General features: G+C 53.7%; 1 protein-coding gene across 3 annotated transcripts in view; it reads left to right on the forward strand.

Annotated features, from left to right (window-relative positions):
* The window catches only part of LIG1 (DNA ligase 1), a 31787-nt gene that overhangs the window by 4733 nt on the left and 8216 nt on the right, over nucleotides 1–18838 (forward strand). For 2 of the 3 annotated variants that reach the window (XM_065898531.1, XM_065898532.1), the window contains 16 exons: nucleotides 294–432; nucleotides 1574–1700; nucleotides 3421–3531; nucleotides 5272–5371; nucleotides 6429–6550; nucleotides 6757–6832; nucleotides 9649–9729; nucleotides 10022–10078; nucleotides 10872–11044; nucleotides 13933–14099; nucleotides 14525–14601; nucleotides 15457–15548; nucleotides 15782–15881; nucleotides 16924–17009; nucleotides 17494–17609; nucleotides 18608–18703. In XM_065898531.1, coding sequence (XP_065754603.1) covers nucleotides 294–432; nucleotides 1574–1700; nucleotides 3421–3531; nucleotides 5272–5371; nucleotides 6429–6550; nucleotides 6757–6832; nucleotides 9649–9729; nucleotides 10022–10078; nucleotides 10872–11044; nucleotides 13933–14099; nucleotides 14525–14601; nucleotides 15457–15548; nucleotides 15782–15881; nucleotides 16924–17009; nucleotides 17494–17609; nucleotides 18608–18703 — 1720 coding nt within the window. The remainder of the gene's footprint in view (nucleotides 1–293; nucleotides 433–1573; nucleotides 1701–3420; nucleotides 3532–5271; nucleotides 5372–6428; nucleotides 6551–6756; nucleotides 6833–9648; nucleotides 9730–10021; nucleotides 10079–10871; nucleotides 11045–13932; nucleotides 14100–14524; nucleotides 14602–15456; nucleotides 15549–15781; nucleotides 15882–16923; nucleotides 17010–17493; nucleotides 17610–18607; nucleotides 18704–18838) is intronic. The other variant, XM_065898533.1, reaches the window with a different exon arrangement.

Raw genomic sequence — 18838 nt, forward strand, 5'->3', positions numbered from 1 at the left:
ATGACTGAAAGAGCGTCTCCAAAGGGATGTTGGAGGCCAGTCTCCGCCCTCAGTAGGGACTTCACGTGCTCCTCAGCATCACCCATCACAGGGTGGGCACACAGGAGGCCTCCAGAGAGCGGGATGGGTGGATGCGTGACTAAAAGTATATACTGAGGAGGCCTCTAGAAAATGTTCATTGAATGCTTGAAAGGCAAGGAAGGGAATGAAACATAATGAAGGGGCTGGAGAATTTGGGAGTAGCGTCCCCACTCTATCTGCTGGAATAAAACCTCCATTTTCTCATCCTCCAGGGTGGCGCTGAAGGAGCGGAATAGAGTGGAACCTGAGGGCGACTCTCCAGTGAAGAGGCCAGGGAGGAAGACGGCCCGGGTCCTGGGCAGCGAAGGGGAGGACGAGGAGGAGGAAGCCCCCAAGCCCCCCAAAATCCAGGTAGGGCCCCAGCAGCCTGCCCACATTTACCAGAAGAAACCATCATTCCCATTGGCCTTTGGAGCTGAGTGCAGTGGCTGCTCAGGAGTATTCTGGAGATGATGCCCCAGCGGGTGGAGGAGTTGAGTGGTCCTGCCTGGTCTCTGTGCTCCTAACCCCGCCTCTGCCCGGCGGCTGGGCTCGGCTCCCTGGCCTGGGGTGCCTGGGCACCTCAGCTGGCACGAGCAGCTCCCGATAGATAGCCCTCGCCTCGTGGGGTGGCCGTGAAGGTGCAGTGAGTCGATTCACATACGGATCAGGGAAGAATGCCTGCTACAGAGGAAGGGCTCGGAAATCCGTCCAGTCTCTCCTGTGGTGGGAGGGCTTTCTACCTTCAAGTGCATCGGCTCACTTGCTCCTCTCATTTAAGTCATTTCATGCCTGTTGGCTGCTCTGAGGATAACGTCTGAAGTGCAGCACTTCTCAGTCTGTCGATGGTGAAGTGAGCTCCTGTCCCCCTGCTGCTCAAACCCCCTGGCGTTGCCAGCTCAGGCCAAAGCTGGTCCTTACAGAGCCTCCAAGGCCCCTCAGAAGCTGCTTCTTCCCTGTCATCTTCATCTTTTCCTCAGCTAACTCTGCCCCAGGGTGCTTCTATACTGTTGCTTGCCATCCCTAGATGCCCTTGTCCAAGTGAATGCCCACATTCAGCCAGTGGGAAGAGCAGGGCACTCCACTTGCCTTTAGGTGAATGTTATCTGAACCAGTGGACCTGTATATCCTTACATTGCATTTTGTAGACCTGGGGCTTCTGACCACACCTAGATGTAAGGGAGACTGGGAAGTGTAGTCCTCCGGCTCCTGAGCACACCTAGCTGCAAGGGATCCTGGGAAGTATAGTTTTTAGTTGGGCTGTATTATGCCTAGCTAAAAATCAAAGATTCTGTTACTTTAGAAAAAAAAGAATTTTTATTGGGGTCCATAATAGGGACAGTCTGGGACCATAAAACTACGCAGGATGGTGGAGGGATGGCCCAGGTAAGAGGGGATGAGGCCTAAGTGGGGCTGAGTCCCTCTGTACTCTCAAGTGCTTGGAAAATGACGTAGCTGGGTGCTCCCTCCTTCCTCCTCTCACTCAGGAATTGCTCTTTCTCTCCCCTTCCAGAAGCGTGCTCCAGATTCCCCACCAGTCTCCCCTCCCAGTCCTGGCACACTGCCTGAGAGCAGCCCTTCCCACTCTAGCACCTCTCCCACGGTCGTCTCCCCGTCAGGGATCCCGAAGCGTCGCACGGGTAAGGACCCCCTGGCCTCGCCCTTTCAGTTGCCTGTCTTTGTACACACTTGGATTTCTGCATCATTCAGCCATCCTTGTGACAGCTCCGATTTTAGCATTGTGGTTAAGAGCACGGCTCCACCATCCACTGGCTGTGTGACCTTGGGCAAATGACTTCCCTTCTCTGGGCTTTATCCCTAAAACGACTGATAATTACAGTACCTCCCACCCAGAGATGTTGGGAGGATTAAAAGTGAATACGTGTAAGGGCCTGGAACTGGGCCCAGCCTACAGTAAGCGCTCAGTAAATGCCAGTTATTGTCACTGTGATGTGTGCAGTGCTGGAGGCCACACAGCTCACTGTGGGAGCCCAGGGGAGGGCCCCTGACTCAAGGGAGACTTCTAGGAGAGAGCTTAACCAAGCTGAGCCCTGAGGGACAGAAGAGGAGTGAGCAGGGACTGAGGAGGGGAAAAGGCCTTGGGGGCACTGATGGTAGGTGTGTTGGTGCTCAGCCCGACGGAGGAGCGGTGCCTCTGTCACCAGGGGTGTTGGGAAGATTTTTACACAGGGGAGGGACAGGGAGAGACCCCCCCACATGACGCAGGGTGATACGGCCTGCTGAGATCCTGAACCGTGGTGATTGAGGAACTAAAATTTTTAAAAAATTTTTATTGGAGCATGATTGATTTACAGTATTGTTAGTTTCTGCTGTACAGCAAAGCGAGTCAGTTATACGTATACGTATATTCACCCGTTTTTAGACTCTTTTCCTGTGTAGGTCATTACAGAGTATTGAGTAGAGTTCCCTGTGCTGTACAGTAGAGGAATTGAATTTTTAATGCTACTTTAATTCAATTTAAATCGGAAAGCTGACTCTAGTTTCAGTTATTGAAGCCTTGCAATAATTTGATCAGCTCGGATATGTGAAGCTACTTTCTCAACGGTAAATTCCATGAAATCTAAACACATCGAGTATTTCTGATGAAAATTTAGTGCCCAATGGAGACGTGCTTTTAAGTGCATCGGATTTTGAAGACTTAGCGTAGAAAAAGGAATGTTACTCATTTCTTTGAATATTCAAAACATGTTGGAACCATCATATTTTGGATTTATTGGGTTAAGTAAACGATATTATTCAAACAATTCTCCTGGTTCTTTTTCCTTTTCTCAGTGTAGCCACTAGAAAGTTAAAGATGATGTACGTGGCTCACTGCATATTTCCACGATGGTGCTGGTATAAGGAAAAATAGTGGTAACGCCGGATGCTAGGGGAGCTCTGGATTGAGGGGGCCCAGAGGAGGTGCCATCTGGCCTGAGTCTTGGAAGATGAGTTAGGGTTGGCTATGATGAGAAAGGGCGGTTGGGAAGTGTTGCAGCCAAGACAGCCCGTGCAAAGGCCTCCAGGTGGGAACAGCACGGCACATGGGGGAATCCCATACACCTCGGCGTCTCTGGGCAACAAGGTGTAATTTGGGGAGCAGGAAGGGTTTGAGGATAGTGTGTGGTGAGAGGTGAGGCAGAGAGGAGGGTGGCTGTTGGCTCCTAAGATGAAGGAACCTGCTCGGGGTCACACAGCCAGGAAGCAGCAGCGGCCTGCACGGGAGCCGTGGCTGTGGGCAGGCGGAGGAGGGCAGGGGCCCAGAGCCTTCTCAGGGCCCCATCATCGCGGGGTCTGAGCTCACCGGGGTGGGGCAGGCGGGCCAGCAAGGAGGCCACACTGAGCCCTTTGCCTTCCCAGCCCGGAAGCAGCTTTCCAAACGGACATTTCAGGATGTCCTGCAAGAGCAGGGCAAGGACGAGGACGGAGGAACCAAGAAGAAGAGGAAGGAGGAGGAGGAGGAGGAAGAAGGTAAGGCCCTGGGGTTGGGGACTGACTCTGTGTGTGTGTGTGTGTGTGTGTGTGTGTGTGTGTGTGTGTGAGAGAGAGAGAAAGTGTGATCTGGAGGGGCAGGGGCCTGTGGGACTGACTGCGTGTGTGTGTGTGTGTGTGTGTGTGTGTGAGAGAGAGAGAGAGAGAGAAAGTGTGATCTGGAGGGGCAGGGGCCCGTGGGACTGACTGCGTGCGTGTGTGTGTGTGTGTGTGTGTGTGTGTGCGCACGCAAGTGTGATCTGGAGGGGGGGGGCCTGTCTGAGAGGGCAGGCTGTGAGGACTCACTGATTTGACACCTCTGTCCAAGAATCCACATGAGTCTGTCAGAATCCCACAGCCCCACCCGGGGACTTTTGTCATGAAAACATTCTGGAATACATTTGTTTGGCCATCTTAATTCAGTACGAATTCATATGCAGCTTCTCATTTTTCTCTTCTATTTTTATGTTTCTCATATGGAATATATTTTCCTCTAAATGGTATGTTTTTTGTTGTAAATCTTACCAGAAAGCAGAGAGGTTTGCAAACTTCCAGGGCCCATGGTGCCTTAGCAACTTTTTCACGGTGCCTCAAGGCCAATACCTTTACTGTTCGGTTTGTTAAGTCTGAACAACTATTTATTTATGTTCTAGCAACTTGGGCATTTGAGAAAATAATATAACATATTATTTTATAATTCAACGTATAACGTTGAAAGGAAAAATAATATTTAATTTCACTGTTAAATAATCATAATTAGTTACTAATTGTGATGTCTCCTGGGCACTGCACAATTGCTCAGACTTTGGAATCCAGTTGAACACTGCCACTTTCCTTGATGATTTTTGTGCAGTACTTGGTTTTTATCACACCACCAGTGAGTACCCAGCCTTGCAGAAAGCTAACGTCAGGAATTGCCAGGAATGTGATCTAATACTGACAAGCAAAATACCCTGAGCTAGTAGGTCATACGGTGTCCAGCAGATGTCACCAATTTCCCTTGAAGATGTAAAATGTCCTCCATGGGAAACACACCCATAAAGACCTGATCCATTGATCATTTGGGGCCTGTGTGTGTGAGATCATAATAATCGTAGCCTTTGCCACTGTCAATGTGTTTGTTTAATAAAAGGTCCTTATTAGGTTTATCTTTCCCAGGGAAGATCTGAGTTTGGTGGAGATTTTATTTCCAGTTGGCAATTTTTAGTCAGTAACAAATTTTACTATAAATCATGCAGTTTTAGCCATTGTCTGTGTCTGGGGATTTTGGGGGGTGAGGTGGGGCTTCTTTCTACTGAGGCAGATTTTTCCCAAGTTAGTTGATGCAGTTTTTATTATTACCCTGGAGGTGGGTTTTTTTTTTTTTTCCAGTCAGCTTAAAAAAAAAACCAACACCTTTATTTTTATCTCTAACGAGTCACTGTTGGCATTTTGAACCCTTTCCAGTTCTATTTTGCAGTGAATAATTCTAAAATAATGGTTTATAAGAAAAGACTGGCCCTCTCTGTTTCTTAGCTGCCCAGGTGAGCATCGGAGTTGGTTTCCCTCGAGGGCCCTGCCTGGTTCAGGGCTGACCAGGAGCGGGCTCTCACACCTCTCGTCACTTCACAGACGTTCAGTCAGCACGGCGAAGAGAAAACGGGGGCAGAGTGTCTTGGGAATCGAAATGCCCTTTGTGGGGAGTGGTCATAGTGACTTTTTGCCATCTGGCTTTTTTTTTTAATCGGTCCTCAGAATTAGAGACACCGACAGAAAGCCTCACAGAGCCTGAAGGGGGCAACAAGAAGGAAGCAGAAGAAGGGGACCAGCCCAGGTCACCCCCTGAGCCCCTGAAGACCTCCAGTGAGTTTCTGGTCCTCTTCCTCCCTGAAGCCCCACCTCTCTGGTTTTGGGGGTCAGATGTCTTTGGAGGACAGTTAATTTAAGGCTCAGATGAGATAAGACTTAAATAAGATTCTCCAGTGTGTTGTCTAAATGCAAATTCTAGGGGAAATTATAGGTTCTATTGCTATTATTATTATTATTTTTTAATATTTATTTATTTATTTGGCTGCGCTGGGGCTTAGTTGTGGCATGCAGGATCTTCACTGCCGAGTGCAGGATCTTTTAGTTGTGTCATGCAGGATCTAGTTTAGTTCCCTGACCAGGGATCGAACCCGGGTCCCCTGAGTTGGGAGTGCAGAGTCTTAACCACTGGACCATCAGGGAAGTCCGCTATTATTATTTTTATTGTTATTTTTCCTCTGTGCATGTGAGGAAAAAAAGAGCCAGTCATCTTCCAGCAAAATATCTTTCAGAAATTGTAGGCACTGTATGTTATTAATTGAGCAATAATTTAAAAATTTTTTAATTAAAAAAAATTTTTTTGGCCACACCACACGGCATGTGGGATCTTAGTTCCCCAACCAGGGATCGAACCTGCTCCTCCTGCGGTAGAAGTGCAGAATCCTAACCACTGGACCACCAGGGAAGTCCCGAGCAATAATTTTTTTAAGTTAGATAACCAGGGTGAGTTACAAGATTTTAGAGGTTAAAGTTACCCTCCAGGCCATAGAACAGCTCCTGCAGGGAGGTGTCCAGAAGACTCCCATGGCAGAAAGAACGCTGTGGGGATATTTTTAGGATGCAGGATCGTATCTGATTTTCTGCACCTGCAGAAGTGGGAATATTTTCTTCTTATCGTACCGAGATTTTTTTCCCACCATCTGTAAGTCTCCAATCTCAGGCCAGGTGCTAGAATTCCACTAGTTAGTCCTAAAGCATCAGGCCTGAGGGGCTCCAAAATGAAACTATGGAAAGGAAAAGGGCAGAATTGATTATGTCTTCCATCTTCAGGGTCAGAATGACCTTGAGGTTAAAAAAAATAGTTTGCATCACCATCTGACCTCTCTCGCTTTCAAAGCAAAGCCCCCAACAGAAAGCGTTTCAGAGCCCAAGGTGGCCGTGAAGCAGGGACCACAGGAGGACGGCCAGGCTAAGCCTCCCCCCAAAGCTCCCAAGACGCTCAGCAGTTTCTTCTGTGAGTTTCTCCCCCTCACCTTGCAGGGTTGCGCTGGGGAGAGGCGGGTGGATCTTTCTCCAGAGAGTGCGGCCTTCCTGTGGGTTAGAAAGTCTAACTTGGTTAGAAAGTCTAACTCGCCTCTCGCAATGCTGGCTGGAGAGTGGTTGGCAGGCAGGGGCTGTCAGAAGGAGAAAGGACCCACCATTTCCCTGCTTCATTCCCAGCTCCCCGGAAGCCAGCAATCAAACAAGAAGCAAAAGAAGAGGGGCCCAGCGCTCTGAGAAAGGACGAGACCAAGGGGTGAGTCAGGATCTATTGTAGAGATGCCAGCAGATTAAACAGAATAAGGCAGTGAGTCCAAGATCTCTCTGACCTGATTGTAGGTAGGCCTCCGAAAATGAGACCGGTAGTCACCAAACATTCTTTCAGCCTTAAAATTTTGTGATTAGGGTTTAATTATTCTAATAAAAATTTTGGGGGGATTCTTAATGGCAATTTTGTACCCCAGTTGAGACCTGATTACTGAGATTAAATGGCCCCATTTCAGCATGTGACTGCACTGTAGGAACGGCCGGCTCCTTTTCTTGGGCGCCTACTGTGTGTCAGATCCGGTGCTGAAGGTTTCTGTTACGCCTTTTTACTTCATCTCTGCAGTAGTCCTGCAGAAGAAGCAGGTATTTTAGCCATTGCACAGACGTTGAGACTAGTAGCCCAGAGAAGTTAGGTCATCTTCCCTGGGTCACACAGGGAGGCGGGGGTAGGACCAGCCTGAAACCTGGGTCCACTTGGTTCCTAAGCCTGGCCTCTTTTTCAGCACTGCCCCATCTTGCCTTCTGGGCCTGTGTCCATGCTTAGGTTATTTATAAATAAGTTTCTCTAACAAAATCGTTGTCTGACATGAAGTTTTATGTCCTGATTTTTATTTCATGTGATACTATGATCGTTTTCTGTTTTGTTTTTAATTAATTAATTAATTAATATTTAGTTTTGGCTGCGTTGGGTCTGCGTTGCTGCGTGTGGGCTTTCTCTAGTTGCTGTGAGTGGGGGCTACTCTTCATTGCGGTGTGTGGGCTTCTATTGCGGTGGCTTCTCTTGTTGTGGAGCACAGGCTCTAGGCGCGCGGGCTTCAGTAGTTGTGGCACGCGGGCTCAGTAGTTGTGTCTCATGGGCTCTAGAGCACAGGTTCAGTAGTTGTGGCGCATGGGCTTAGTTGCTCCGCGGCGTGTGGGATCTTCCTGGACCAGGGCTTGAACCCGTGTCCCCTGCGTTGGCAGGCGGATTCTCAGCCCCTGTGCCACCAGGGACGCCCTGTGATGGTTTTGCTTATGCCATATTCCCAGTCTGATTGCTGATGGCTGCCTCCAGGAGACAAACTTTCAGGGCCTCCAATTTCCTTGCTTTTAAAATGGGGACTTATCAGTGGCAAAAACACACACTTTTATCCACTGTCAACGGTGTGCCAGGCAGCAGGCAGTGTGCCTTCCATATCCTAATGCATCGAAGCCTCACAGCGACTTTGTGCGTCGTTTCTGTTGATATCCCCATTTCACAGGTGAGAAAAGTGAGGCTTGGAGGCAGGACAGTATTGTGGAGAGGTTAGAAATCCCAGCTCTACCTTTGTCAGCTGTGCGGCCTTGGCCAAGTGGCTTAGCCTTTCTGGGCCAGTTTCCTCCTGAGGGTTTGGAGCATTTAGACTCGGGCCTGGCCATGCCCAAGCTCAGCAAGCTGTGGCTGCTATTATTATTACGGTTATTGTTATTGTTACTAATTTTGATTGCCTTGCTGAGGTCGCAGACGGGGTGTATGGTGGAGCTGGGATTTGAACCAGGCAGTGCGGCTGTAGAACTTCTTACCCACCACGCTCTGCCGTCTCTCATTGTAATGATAGGAAGGACCAGGAGGGCTACCACTTACCAAATGCTGAGTCCTTACAGCTCACTGAGCATGCTCCGTCCAGCTCAGCCATCTTCAGCCCTGTCTGTGCATCAGGATCTGCTGAAGAGCCGAAAAAAATCTGAAGTCTTCTCCCTCGCCCTTCTGTCCCCCCACATTCGGTAGAGAAATAGGCCTGAGGCTGGGGAGTTGGTGTTGTTCTAAAAATGCTCCCCACAGAGTGCACCAAGGAGTGGGAACCCTCACCATAATTTCTTCCTTAACCTCATGACAACGTGTCAGGGTAGGGACTCCTGGTGGCTCCATCGTATAGATGGAGACACTGTGGTTCAGAGAGGGAAGCTGCTTCCTCACCACGACACAGCTGGTCAGTGATGGAGCAGGGATTTTAACCCAAATGAGCGTGACTGTGGTGGCTCTATTGGGGTCAGTGAGGCATTTCTAGAGGCATGTATAATGTAGAGGTTTAGAACAGTCTCTGGAACTGTGCTGCTTACTAGCTGTGTGACCTCAGGTGAGCTACTTAACCACTCTGTGCCCAGTTTCCTTATCTGGATATGGAGGGTAGAAGAGTCCCTGCCTACAGGGCTGATTGCTAGCAGATGTAGTGCTCTTAACACGGTGCCTGGCTCTTTGTGGCACCCAGGGACTGTACCCTCCTCCTGCTGTTCCAGCCAGAGTGTGAGGGAGGGATTGGCCGAGAGGCCGGGGGAGGTCCTTGCCTCTTGGAGTGGACTTTGAAAAGCATTCAGGTCACGCTGCTTCACTCCAGCCACGCTGACTCCTTTTCTTTTCCTCAAACATGCCAGGCGTGTGTCTGCCACAGGGCCTTTGCACTCACCGTTCCCCCCGCTTGGAACGCTCTTCTCTCTGGTACCCACAGTGCTCACTCCTCACATCATTCTGCCCAAACATCTCCTCTGGCCTTCCCCTACCGCCCTCTGAAGTAGCACCTACCATCGTGATTCCTCCCCCTACTTGGTTTTCTAAAATATTTTTTATCTAAAATGATTTATTCACTTACGTTTTGTGTTTGTCTTTTCCCCCTGACTCTCCCTCTGGAATGTGAGCTCCAGGTTAGCAAACTTGTTTTCAGTCACTTCTGTGCCCTTGTGCCTGGAATAGTACCTGGCACTTAGTAGGTGCTCAATAAATATTAGCGGGAGGAATGACTTCCCTTCGACCCAGGCATCTACCCTACAGTCTCCCTTTTCCCTCCACAGACACCTGGACCCATCCAGCTACAATCCTGCCAAGAACAACTACCATCCCGTCGACGATGCTTGCTGGAAGGTGGGCCAGAGGTGAGGCTTGGCCCTCCCCAGACTGTCCTTCTCCAGTCCCTGGCACTGCGGGAGGCCCTGTCTCCGGAGGCTTCAGTGGGAGAAAACTGGCAAATCTCTCCCCTCCATGTTTTGGGGGGACCATCGGCAGCTCTGAAGGGGACCGAGAGAAAGCCCTGGGCAGTGGCTGGGGGGGGGTTGCGTGCATCTGAGGATTTAGCAAGGCTGTCCCCAGGGAGGTGTGGGGAGGAAGGTGGCTGGAGGGGCAGCGTGGGTGTACGCACAGCTCTTGTTTTCTCTTTTCCTCCCGCAGAGTCCCTTACCTGGCTGTGGCCCGGACGTTTGAGAAGATCGAAGAGGTTTCTGCGCGGTAATTAACCAGGCCGGCCTGGCCGGGGCCGCTGGGTGAAGGCCCTTCAGGCTCTGTCTCTCTGGCAGCTTCTGTGCCTCCAGCTGCTTAATCCTTTTAACCTCTCCTCTCTCAGCTTCACCCTGACACACGAGATCACAAGCCACGGGCATGGCCACGAGAATGGCTGCAGGCCCTCTGGAGGCCCAGGCTCAGGAGGCCCAGCCATCATTTCTGCCTCATTTGTGGGTCAGAGCAAGATGTGAGGGTGAACCCAGACCCCTGGCATGAGGAAACAGCCCCCGCCTCCTGGTGGCAGGAACGGAGTCTAGCCTAAGTAGTCAGAAGTAGACGCCACCTGGCTGACATGCCTCGACGTTAGAGGAAATCCAGGTCTTGTTTGTAGCGAGAACCCCATCTCAGTCTGATACTAGCTCTGTGACCTTGGGCAAGTTACACGATCTGTCCACACCTCCGTTCCTTTGCCTGTAAAATCAAACAATATCTAGCTCAGGGGAGCTGTGAGAGTTCAGAGAGTTAGAGAATGCAGAGAGCTTAACACCAGTGCCTGCACCTAGAAAACAGTCCATATGCATCAGCTGTTACTTCTCTACAGATGACGGTCAAATGGAATTCCTTTTCCCGCCAGCAGCCTGTGACGGTGCCTGTGGCTCGGGTCACACACCGGGCACTGGTCGTGAGCCCCCTCCTCGTCTCTGTTCCCGGATTCCTTTTATCCTGCCACCGCCGCCCCACATTGGTCCTGAAACGCCAGGTGGTCACACACATCCCCCCGCCCCATCCCCTCCTGCAGGCTCCGGATGGTGGAGACACTGAGCAACCTCCTGCGCTCCGTGGCGGCCCTGTCACCTGCTGACCTCCTCCCTGTCCTCTACCTCTGCCTCAACCGCCTGGGGCCGCCCCAGCAGGGCCTGGAGCTCGGCATTGGCGACGGCATCCTCCTCAAGGCGGTGGCCCAGGCCACAGGTGAGGGGGGCGCTGTGGTGGAAGCCCCAGCGGTGGTGGGGGGAGCTTCGAGGGAGGGAGTGGAGAGGCCGGGAGCACCTGGGAGATGATGGAGGGGGACTGGGAAGGTGGAGAGACGGGGAGAGCGAGGGCAGCGAGCAGGGTGCGTGGGGAAAGCAGGACCAGGTCTGCACCAAGACCCGGTCAGGGTGGGAGGAGGTGCTGCAGGCCCAGAGCAGGACGGGGGCCGGGACTGAGGGCTGGGGCTTGTGGAGGTAGGAGGGCTTTGACCAGCAGAGTCACGAGAGGAGATGAGGAAAGAGCAGGGTGTGGGCGGGGCCGGCAGCCTCCGAGGGCCGAGCCCTCAGTGCTTAGGAGAGGCTGGCTGGCCATGTGGACAGGGCCTCCTGCCCACCAAGGGCCTGGAATGCTCCGTGTTTATTGTGACGGCGTCGGGGAGCTGTGGAAAGGTCCTGAGCAGGCAAAGGGCAGGGTCAGTTCTAGGCCCGTGTGGAGGATGGACAGGAAACCAGGAGGCCGGGGAGGAAGTGGGGCAGAGGTCCAGGGGAGCTGTGGGCAGCAGAGGAGAGGGCAAGAGAAGGGAGATGGGGCCCAGGAGGGAACTGCCTGCGGGGGTCAGGGATGGAGGAGGTGAGAAGAATACCCCCGGGTCCATCATGATGGATCCGCCACCAGGTCAGGACACCTTGAGGGGCGGGCCGGTCCAGGGGAAGTTACTAAATTCAGCTTGGGACCAACCTGTATCTGTGGGCCACCCAACAATCGAGGAGACGAAGCTCAGGAGATCTGGGTCACAGAGCAGGATCTGGGAGCCCTGAGCTTCGGAAGCCTGGTTGTGTGCTGGCCAGTTCTCATGCCCAGGGAGAGGGTCTCTGGGGAGGAGAGGGGCGGGGCTCTGAGTCACACCTTGCGCAGCACCAGCGCTTAAGGAAGAAGAGGTTTGAGGGTTTCATGAGAGGACAAGGTGCCTGAGGAAGATTGACCAGGAATGGAAGAGAGTCATGGGGTCGTCGGAACCAGAGGAGCTGAGATCAGAACCCTCCCACACGTTCTCTCAAGACACATTTGTTAGGTGCTGACATCGCACCAGACCCACTGCAGACTGTGTCCACTAGGATACTTCCCTCTGCCAGTAACACAAAACCCAGCCACGCTGGCACAAAGGAAGAAGGATTTCTCCTCCTTACATAGTGAGGAGTGGAGAGTAGGCGGCAGCCAGTGCCGCCCGGCCTCGCTGCCAGACGGGACCGAGGGGCCGAGGCCGTTTCCACCCTTCCGTGTTCACGCTCACACGCGTCTCCTCAGGCCCCCCTCGGCTGCCCGGCCCAAGGGGTGTGGAGAGTTGGTCAGGCGATACCACTTCCAGGCACAGGGCCTGGCAACTCGGTCATGTGTCCTCGTGGCTTCCAGATAAACCTTTGGAATATAATTGTTTTGGAAGTGAGTTGGGGTGGATCCAGACACCAGAACCTGCTTTGTATTTTGAGTGTCAGCGATGCTATGGAATAGATAAGTGTAGGTCGTTGTCAAAAAAAAAAAAAAATCTCTGGCCACGCGGCCAGAGATTGAAATGCGTGCTGTTTCATTGTGAGTTGCTTTCCCTCTGTTTCCTTCGTACATGAGTTGGGGCATTGTGCTGACCTGATACGTGTGGGTAAGTTGTGTCATCTCTGCATTTCTTCCGGAGTAGAGAGGAGTGACACAAAAATGCCTGTCCTGGGAAGGGCCTGTGGTTCTGATAGGTTGAGAACTGCTAGGCAGAGCTGTTGTGATAACTTGCCTCCACCTTCCCAGCCTCCTGCTCTTTTTAAAATGTATTTTATTGCAGTAGAGTTGATTTACAATGTTGTGTTAATTTCTGCTGTACAGCAAAGTGATCCAGTTATACATATGTTGGGTTGGCCAAAAAGTTTGTTCGGTTTTAAGTAAAAATAAAAGACACATTTTTCATTTTCACCAAGAGTTTTATTGAACAATGTATTCACTAACCAAACAAACTTTTTGGCCAACCCAATATATATACATTCTGTTTCCTATTCTTTTCCATTATGGTTTATCACAGGATATTGACTGTAGTTCCCTGTGCTATACAGTAGGACCTTGTTGTTTATCCATCCCATATATAATAGTTTGCGTCTGCTAATCCCAAACTCCCACTCCTTCCCTACCCCACCCACTGCCCTTGGCAACCACAAGTCTGTTCTCTGTGTCAGTGAGTCTGTTTCTGTTTCGTAGATAAGTTCATGTGTGTCATATTTTAGGTTCCGCGTATAGGTGATATCACATGGTATTTGTCTTTCCCTGTCTGACTTCACCTAGTATGGTAGTCTCTAGCTGCATCCACGTTGCTGCAAAGGGCACTGTTTCGTTCTTTTTATATGGTTGAGTAGTACCCCACTGTATGTATGTGCCACGTCTTTATCCCTTCATCTGTTGATGGACACTTAGGTTGTTTCCATGTTTTAGTTATTGTGACTAGTGCTGCTATGAACATAGGGGTCCAGCCGCCTACTCTTACAGCAAGGGGCGTCCATGGGACCCAGCCTAGACAATAAGTAAGGCCAGAGCACCTCCACTGTATTTAAATTGATGACTTCAAGAGGATAAGGTGACAGAAAACAAGCAAAGGCCCATTGGGCTCTGCCGGAGGATGTTAGTGAGCAACTGGAGGACAGGCAGAGGGTTCCTTGGCCACCTTCTCCGTCTACACTTGCTCCCCTGGTGATCGCATTCCACCCCAAGGCTTTAAGTCCCGTCTACACACTGATGACACCACCCCAGACATCCCCTCTGGTGTAGACGGGTTCATCATCTAGGCCGCCTGGAGCCGGGAGCCGTGTGGCCACACCTCTCCTTGCCCTCAGCACCCTCTCTCTCCGCCCCCCAAGGCCGGCAGCTCGAGTCGGTCCGGGCCGAGGCGGCCGAGAAGGGCGACGTGGGGCTGGTGGCCGAGAGCAGCCGCAGCACCCAGAGGCTCATGCTGCCCCCGCCCGCCCTCACCGCCTCCGGCGTCTTCACCAAGTTCCGGGACATCGCGCAGCTGGCCGGCAGCGCTGTGAGTGGGCAGGCGGCTCACCCCCTCTCCAGACCCTTTTCCGCTGGGGACCCAAAAGGCTCTGGTTAGACTGTTCAGGGCTGGATCGCCTTGGTCCTGCTTGTGGGATCAGAGCTTCCTTTCCTTCTGCTGCTCTCAAGACCGAGGGAACCTCTTCCTGAGAGTCTAGCCCTGATCTAGTGCAGGCCGTGGGACACGCACGGCTCCATAAACATGTGCTGAGCAAAGCTAGGGTGGGAGGCAAGAAGAGAGCGAGCTTTTCACCACGCTGTGAGCGCGTGGCCGTGGAATGGGGGAGCGAGGAGGGTGATGGGGGGCAGGTATGCCAAGGGTGGCAGCTCCCCAGGCAGCATGGTTGGCGGGAGGTGTGGTCCCCTCCCCTCCCTTCACCCCAGGCACTGACTGCCCTTCCCCCATATCTTCAGTCCACAGCCAAGAAGATGGACGTCATCAAAGGCCTCTTTGTGGCCTGCCGCCACTCAGAAGCACGATTCATCGCCAGGTGAGTATGGGGGCCTGTGAGGCTGGGGAGAGGTGAAGGTGGAGAAGGACTGGCAGCTGTATCACTGCTAGTGCCCCGACCGCCCTTGGATGAGAACAGTGTGAGAGAGGAGCCTGGGCCCTGAGGGGGCGGGATGGGAACATAGGTTTCCTTTCACAGCCGGCTCTTCTTCTCAGTAGCACTGCCTGGAGAAGGGTGGGAGCTCGTGGGTGAAGAGTGTCACGCTTGATTAGTGATGTCTGCCTTGGCCTGAGTGGGGACGGTAAGCAAGGTAGCCAAGTGGTAGCCATCCTTGAAGTAGTTGTCCGACATAGTCGTTGGAGTGTTTCTTGGGTACCCTGCCCCATGCCACGTGCTTTCTTCCTCCCTGCAGCTCTTGGAGGTGGGCCCTGTTAGCCTCACCCCAGTTTACAGAAGGGGAGATGGAGGCACAGGGAGGTGAAGCTTCCTGCCTGAGGTTGCTGGCTCAAAGCAAGGCATGTGGCGGGGACAGGTTCCTGACCATCACACTCTGGCACCCCTGGGGCAGGCTGCCTTCCAGTTCCAGGCCCAGCTCCCACCTTCCCCGAGCCACTCCAGTTTCTCAGAGGGCAGCTGAGAAGAGAGGCAGAGACGCCTGCAAGGCCCCTAGTTCTGTCCGCAGGCGCTGCCAGCAGTCACGGTGGTTACTGGCCGGCCTGTTTCCTCCTCTGTTAAGCGGGGCTGTGTGATCTCAGGTCACTTCCGGCTCTGGTTGCTCTGGTTTTGAGGAGAGGGTCGAGGTTGGGGAGACTGGAGGAGAGAGGAGCAAAGGGTAGAGGGCGGGGTCGGACAGATACGGACAAGCCCACTCCCCGTTACCTGCTGTCTCCCCAGAGCCCTGAGTGGACGGCTGCGCCTCGGGCTGGCAGAGCAGTCAGTGCTGGCGGCCCTCGCCCAGGCTGTGAGCCTCACCCCGCCAGGTCAAGGTGAGCCCCCGTGGCCGGCCCCGTGCCCACCACTCGAGTTAACCTGGCTGCCCTTCTCCTTGTCAGAAGTCCATGCCCACGCCCACCCCTACACGTGGTTCCCACCTCCCACTGCCACTCCAGCCTTCTCTCCCCTGCGGACACCATCCCCGGCGCCACCACCCACCGTGGACTCGGGTGGCTGAGCAGGGTTGGGCCCATCCCAAAGCCTCTTCTGCTGGGGCTTGTCTTAGAATTCCCCCCAGCCGTGGTGGATGCTGGGAAGGGCAAGACAGCAGAGGCCAGAAAGACATGGCTGGAGGAGCAAGGCATGATCCTGAAGCAGACGTTCTGGTGAGTTCCAGGGGCCCTGGGCAGAGCGAGGGGGGTGGGGGGAGCCAGAGGGGGGTGGGGGGAAGGGCCCGAGGGGTCATGGGTGAAGTGGGAGGGGCCAGCAGCCAGCAAGCATCCGTGACCATCACAGGGCTAGTGACAGAGCACTGGGTGGTGATCCAGACGAGACTGGTGCTGGGCACAGGGATGATGACAAAGATCGGGAAGATGGCCAACAGTGAAGGGTCAGTGACACAGGGACAGGGAGAGATGCAGACACAGAGAAGAGGAGGAGGTATCAAGAGGTTTTCAAGTTCCAAACAGGACTGCGCATGTGGAAAGGCCACGAGAGCCCCAGATGGGGGCTAGTGACTGACGCACAGTGAGGGGTCGTGACAGTCACGGAGAGGACGTCTGTGGAGTGATGGTGAGGGCTCCAGAGAGAGCCACATGGAGGGACCTGGCTAGCTACCGACCCAGGGCTGGCCACAGCGGGACGGTGACAGCCCAGATGGAGTGTCAGCGGCAGGAGGGCAAACGAGCCGTTACACAAATGCCCACGGGGCACCTGCTCTGGGCCAGGCCCCTTGGGTGCTGGGTACACAAGACAGACAAGCCCTGCAGAGCCTCTGGGGCCAGGGTGGCAGCCTTAACTCTGCCCCTGCGTGGGCACCTACAGACTGTCGCTCTCAGGCCTGCCCAGGCTAGTTAAATCAGAATCTTTGCAAGTGGAGGCTGGAATCTTTGCAAGTGGAGGCTGGCCTTGAAGAAACACTTTTTTGAACACATCCTTGAGTGGCTGTGACATGTAGCCCCAGTAGAGAATCGCTCATCTCATGATGACAGACTGGGGAGCAATGGTGGGCCCGGCTCGAGGGAGACAGAGTCAGAGTGATATATAGTGACACTGAGGGAGGACTGCGACAGAAACAGGGCGACAAGGGGAGTCGGGGATAGGCAGGAGTAGGCCCTGGGGCCAGGTGGCAGGCAGAGGTGGATCTTGGAGCCAGAGAGCAGAGTTCTAGAAACACATGCCCCACCTTGTTCTCGCCCCCCACCCCAGCGAGGTGCCCGACCTGGACCGGATTGTCCCCGTGTTGCTGGAGCATGGTGTGGAGCGGCTCCCAGAGCACTGCAGGCTGAGCCCAGGTACCGGCCCCACGGGCCCCCCTGGAGTCGGTCTATAGCCTCACCCTGGGCCCCAGGCGCTGGGCTGGCCGCCTTCCGGCTCCGCTCCCTCCACCTGGCCTTGGCTTCTGCCCTCCAGGGCGGCCATGGGAGGGCCCGCTGCCCAGAGCACACCCGTCTCAGAAGCCGCAGGACCCTCTCCTCCAAAGTCAGTCCTGTCCCCTGTGCCAAAAGCCGTTCTTTTTCTGCTCGGAGTTCCCACTTCTGTGTTAGAGCTGCTACACCAGAGATACCCCAAAAGGCGAGGCAGGCAGGCAGACAGACTCTTGTTTTCTTGTACGTAAGAGTCCAGAGGGAGGCAGGAGGCCAGGGAGGGGCTGCGCGGCACTCCAGGGCTCAGCCACCCAGGTTCCCTCTGTCTCGTCACTTCGTCATCCTGAGGTTGGCACCCTAATGTGCCCCCCACCCCGTCTACCTGACCTCACTCTCATCGCAACCCCCCCAGGGGTCCCCCTGAAACCAATGTTGGCCCACCCAACCCGGGGCGTCAGCGAGGTCCTGAGGCGCTTTGAGGAGGCAGCTTTCACCTGCGAGTACAAATACGATGGACAGAGGGCACAGGTAAGGGGGTGGACACATCCCTTCTGCAGAAAGGGGCATGCCGTCGAGCAGGGCCGTGGGGTCCCTCAGACCTGAGTTCCCAGGCCATCTGGTCGTGTGCGTCTCTCGGGGCTATAGTTCCCATCTCCGGGCAATCCGCGCTCATAGCCACCTGACTGGCTTCTCTGAGAATCAGTTTTGATGATATCGTCACAGTCCTGACCCACGGCAGTGGGAGCTCAAGCAGCGTTGGCTGCACTCGTGCCCTGCTGGTGGGTGTATTCATGTAACGGGTGCCTCCCAGGGCCGGAGATGTCCTTGGTCTGGGCTGTAAGGATGCTCCTTGTGGCTCTTCTGTCCTGGGGGGAGTTGGGGCCGGCTCCGCCCTGATCCTCACCTGGGGATGGATAAGTGAGCTTGGTGGGCGCCACCCTGTGGTGCCTTGAGGAGGCTACACACGGTGGGTTCAGTAGACGCTTAACAACGCAGATGGATCTCTGAAATACCGTGCTGAGAAGAAAATGAACAAACTGAGTTACCATAGTGACAGTGATTTTAAAAATACATACATATATTTAAAGTCATGTATTACGTCATACACACACACTGCTATTTCTTGGGATAATATACGTGTTAGGTGGCACATATGTGGCACTACTCAACAAGGACTGTGGCCCAGACGTAGTAAAATGAATAAATGAAAATCATAAAACCCAGAATGATGTTTGCGGCCTAACAGCATCCAGACAGACCAACACATGCGCCAGAGTCTGGTGCCTGTGCTTGCAGGGGGAGGAGGGCAGGGATTGGAGATGCAGCAGGGGTGGCGGGGACTTGCACACACAGGGCTGGGACGTGCTGTTTGAACCAAGGAGAGGATTCACTCAGGTCTCTGCACCAGTACCTCCTCCAGAGCTGCTGGAACCGTCTGCCAGTGAAAGTGGGGTGAAGAAGAGAAAGGAGGGGCCCCTGGGGGCAGACCCGGCCCTGAGTCCCTCTCCGCTCCCCCACTGTGGCAGATCCACGTTTTGGAAGGCGGGGAGGTGAAGATCTTCAGCAGGAATCAGGAGGACAATACCGGAAGGTACCCCGATATCATCAGCCGCATCCACAAGGTGGGCACCTGCCGCTGCCTCTCACTCACGTGGGGGCCGGGGCTGCACTTACGGGTGCAGGGAACTGAGGCCCAGCCAGGCCAGCTCGGCACAGCAGGGGTTGATGGGAAGGAGATTGGAGTGTGTTGGGCTGCA

This window comes from Phocoena phocoena, chromosome 20 (genome assembly GCF_963924675.1).
Source record: "Phocoena phocoena chromosome 20, mPhoPho1.1, whole genome shotgun sequence".
Lineage (NCBI taxonomy): Eukaryota > Metazoa > Chordata > Mammalia > Artiodactyla > Phocoenidae > Phocoena > Phocoena phocoena.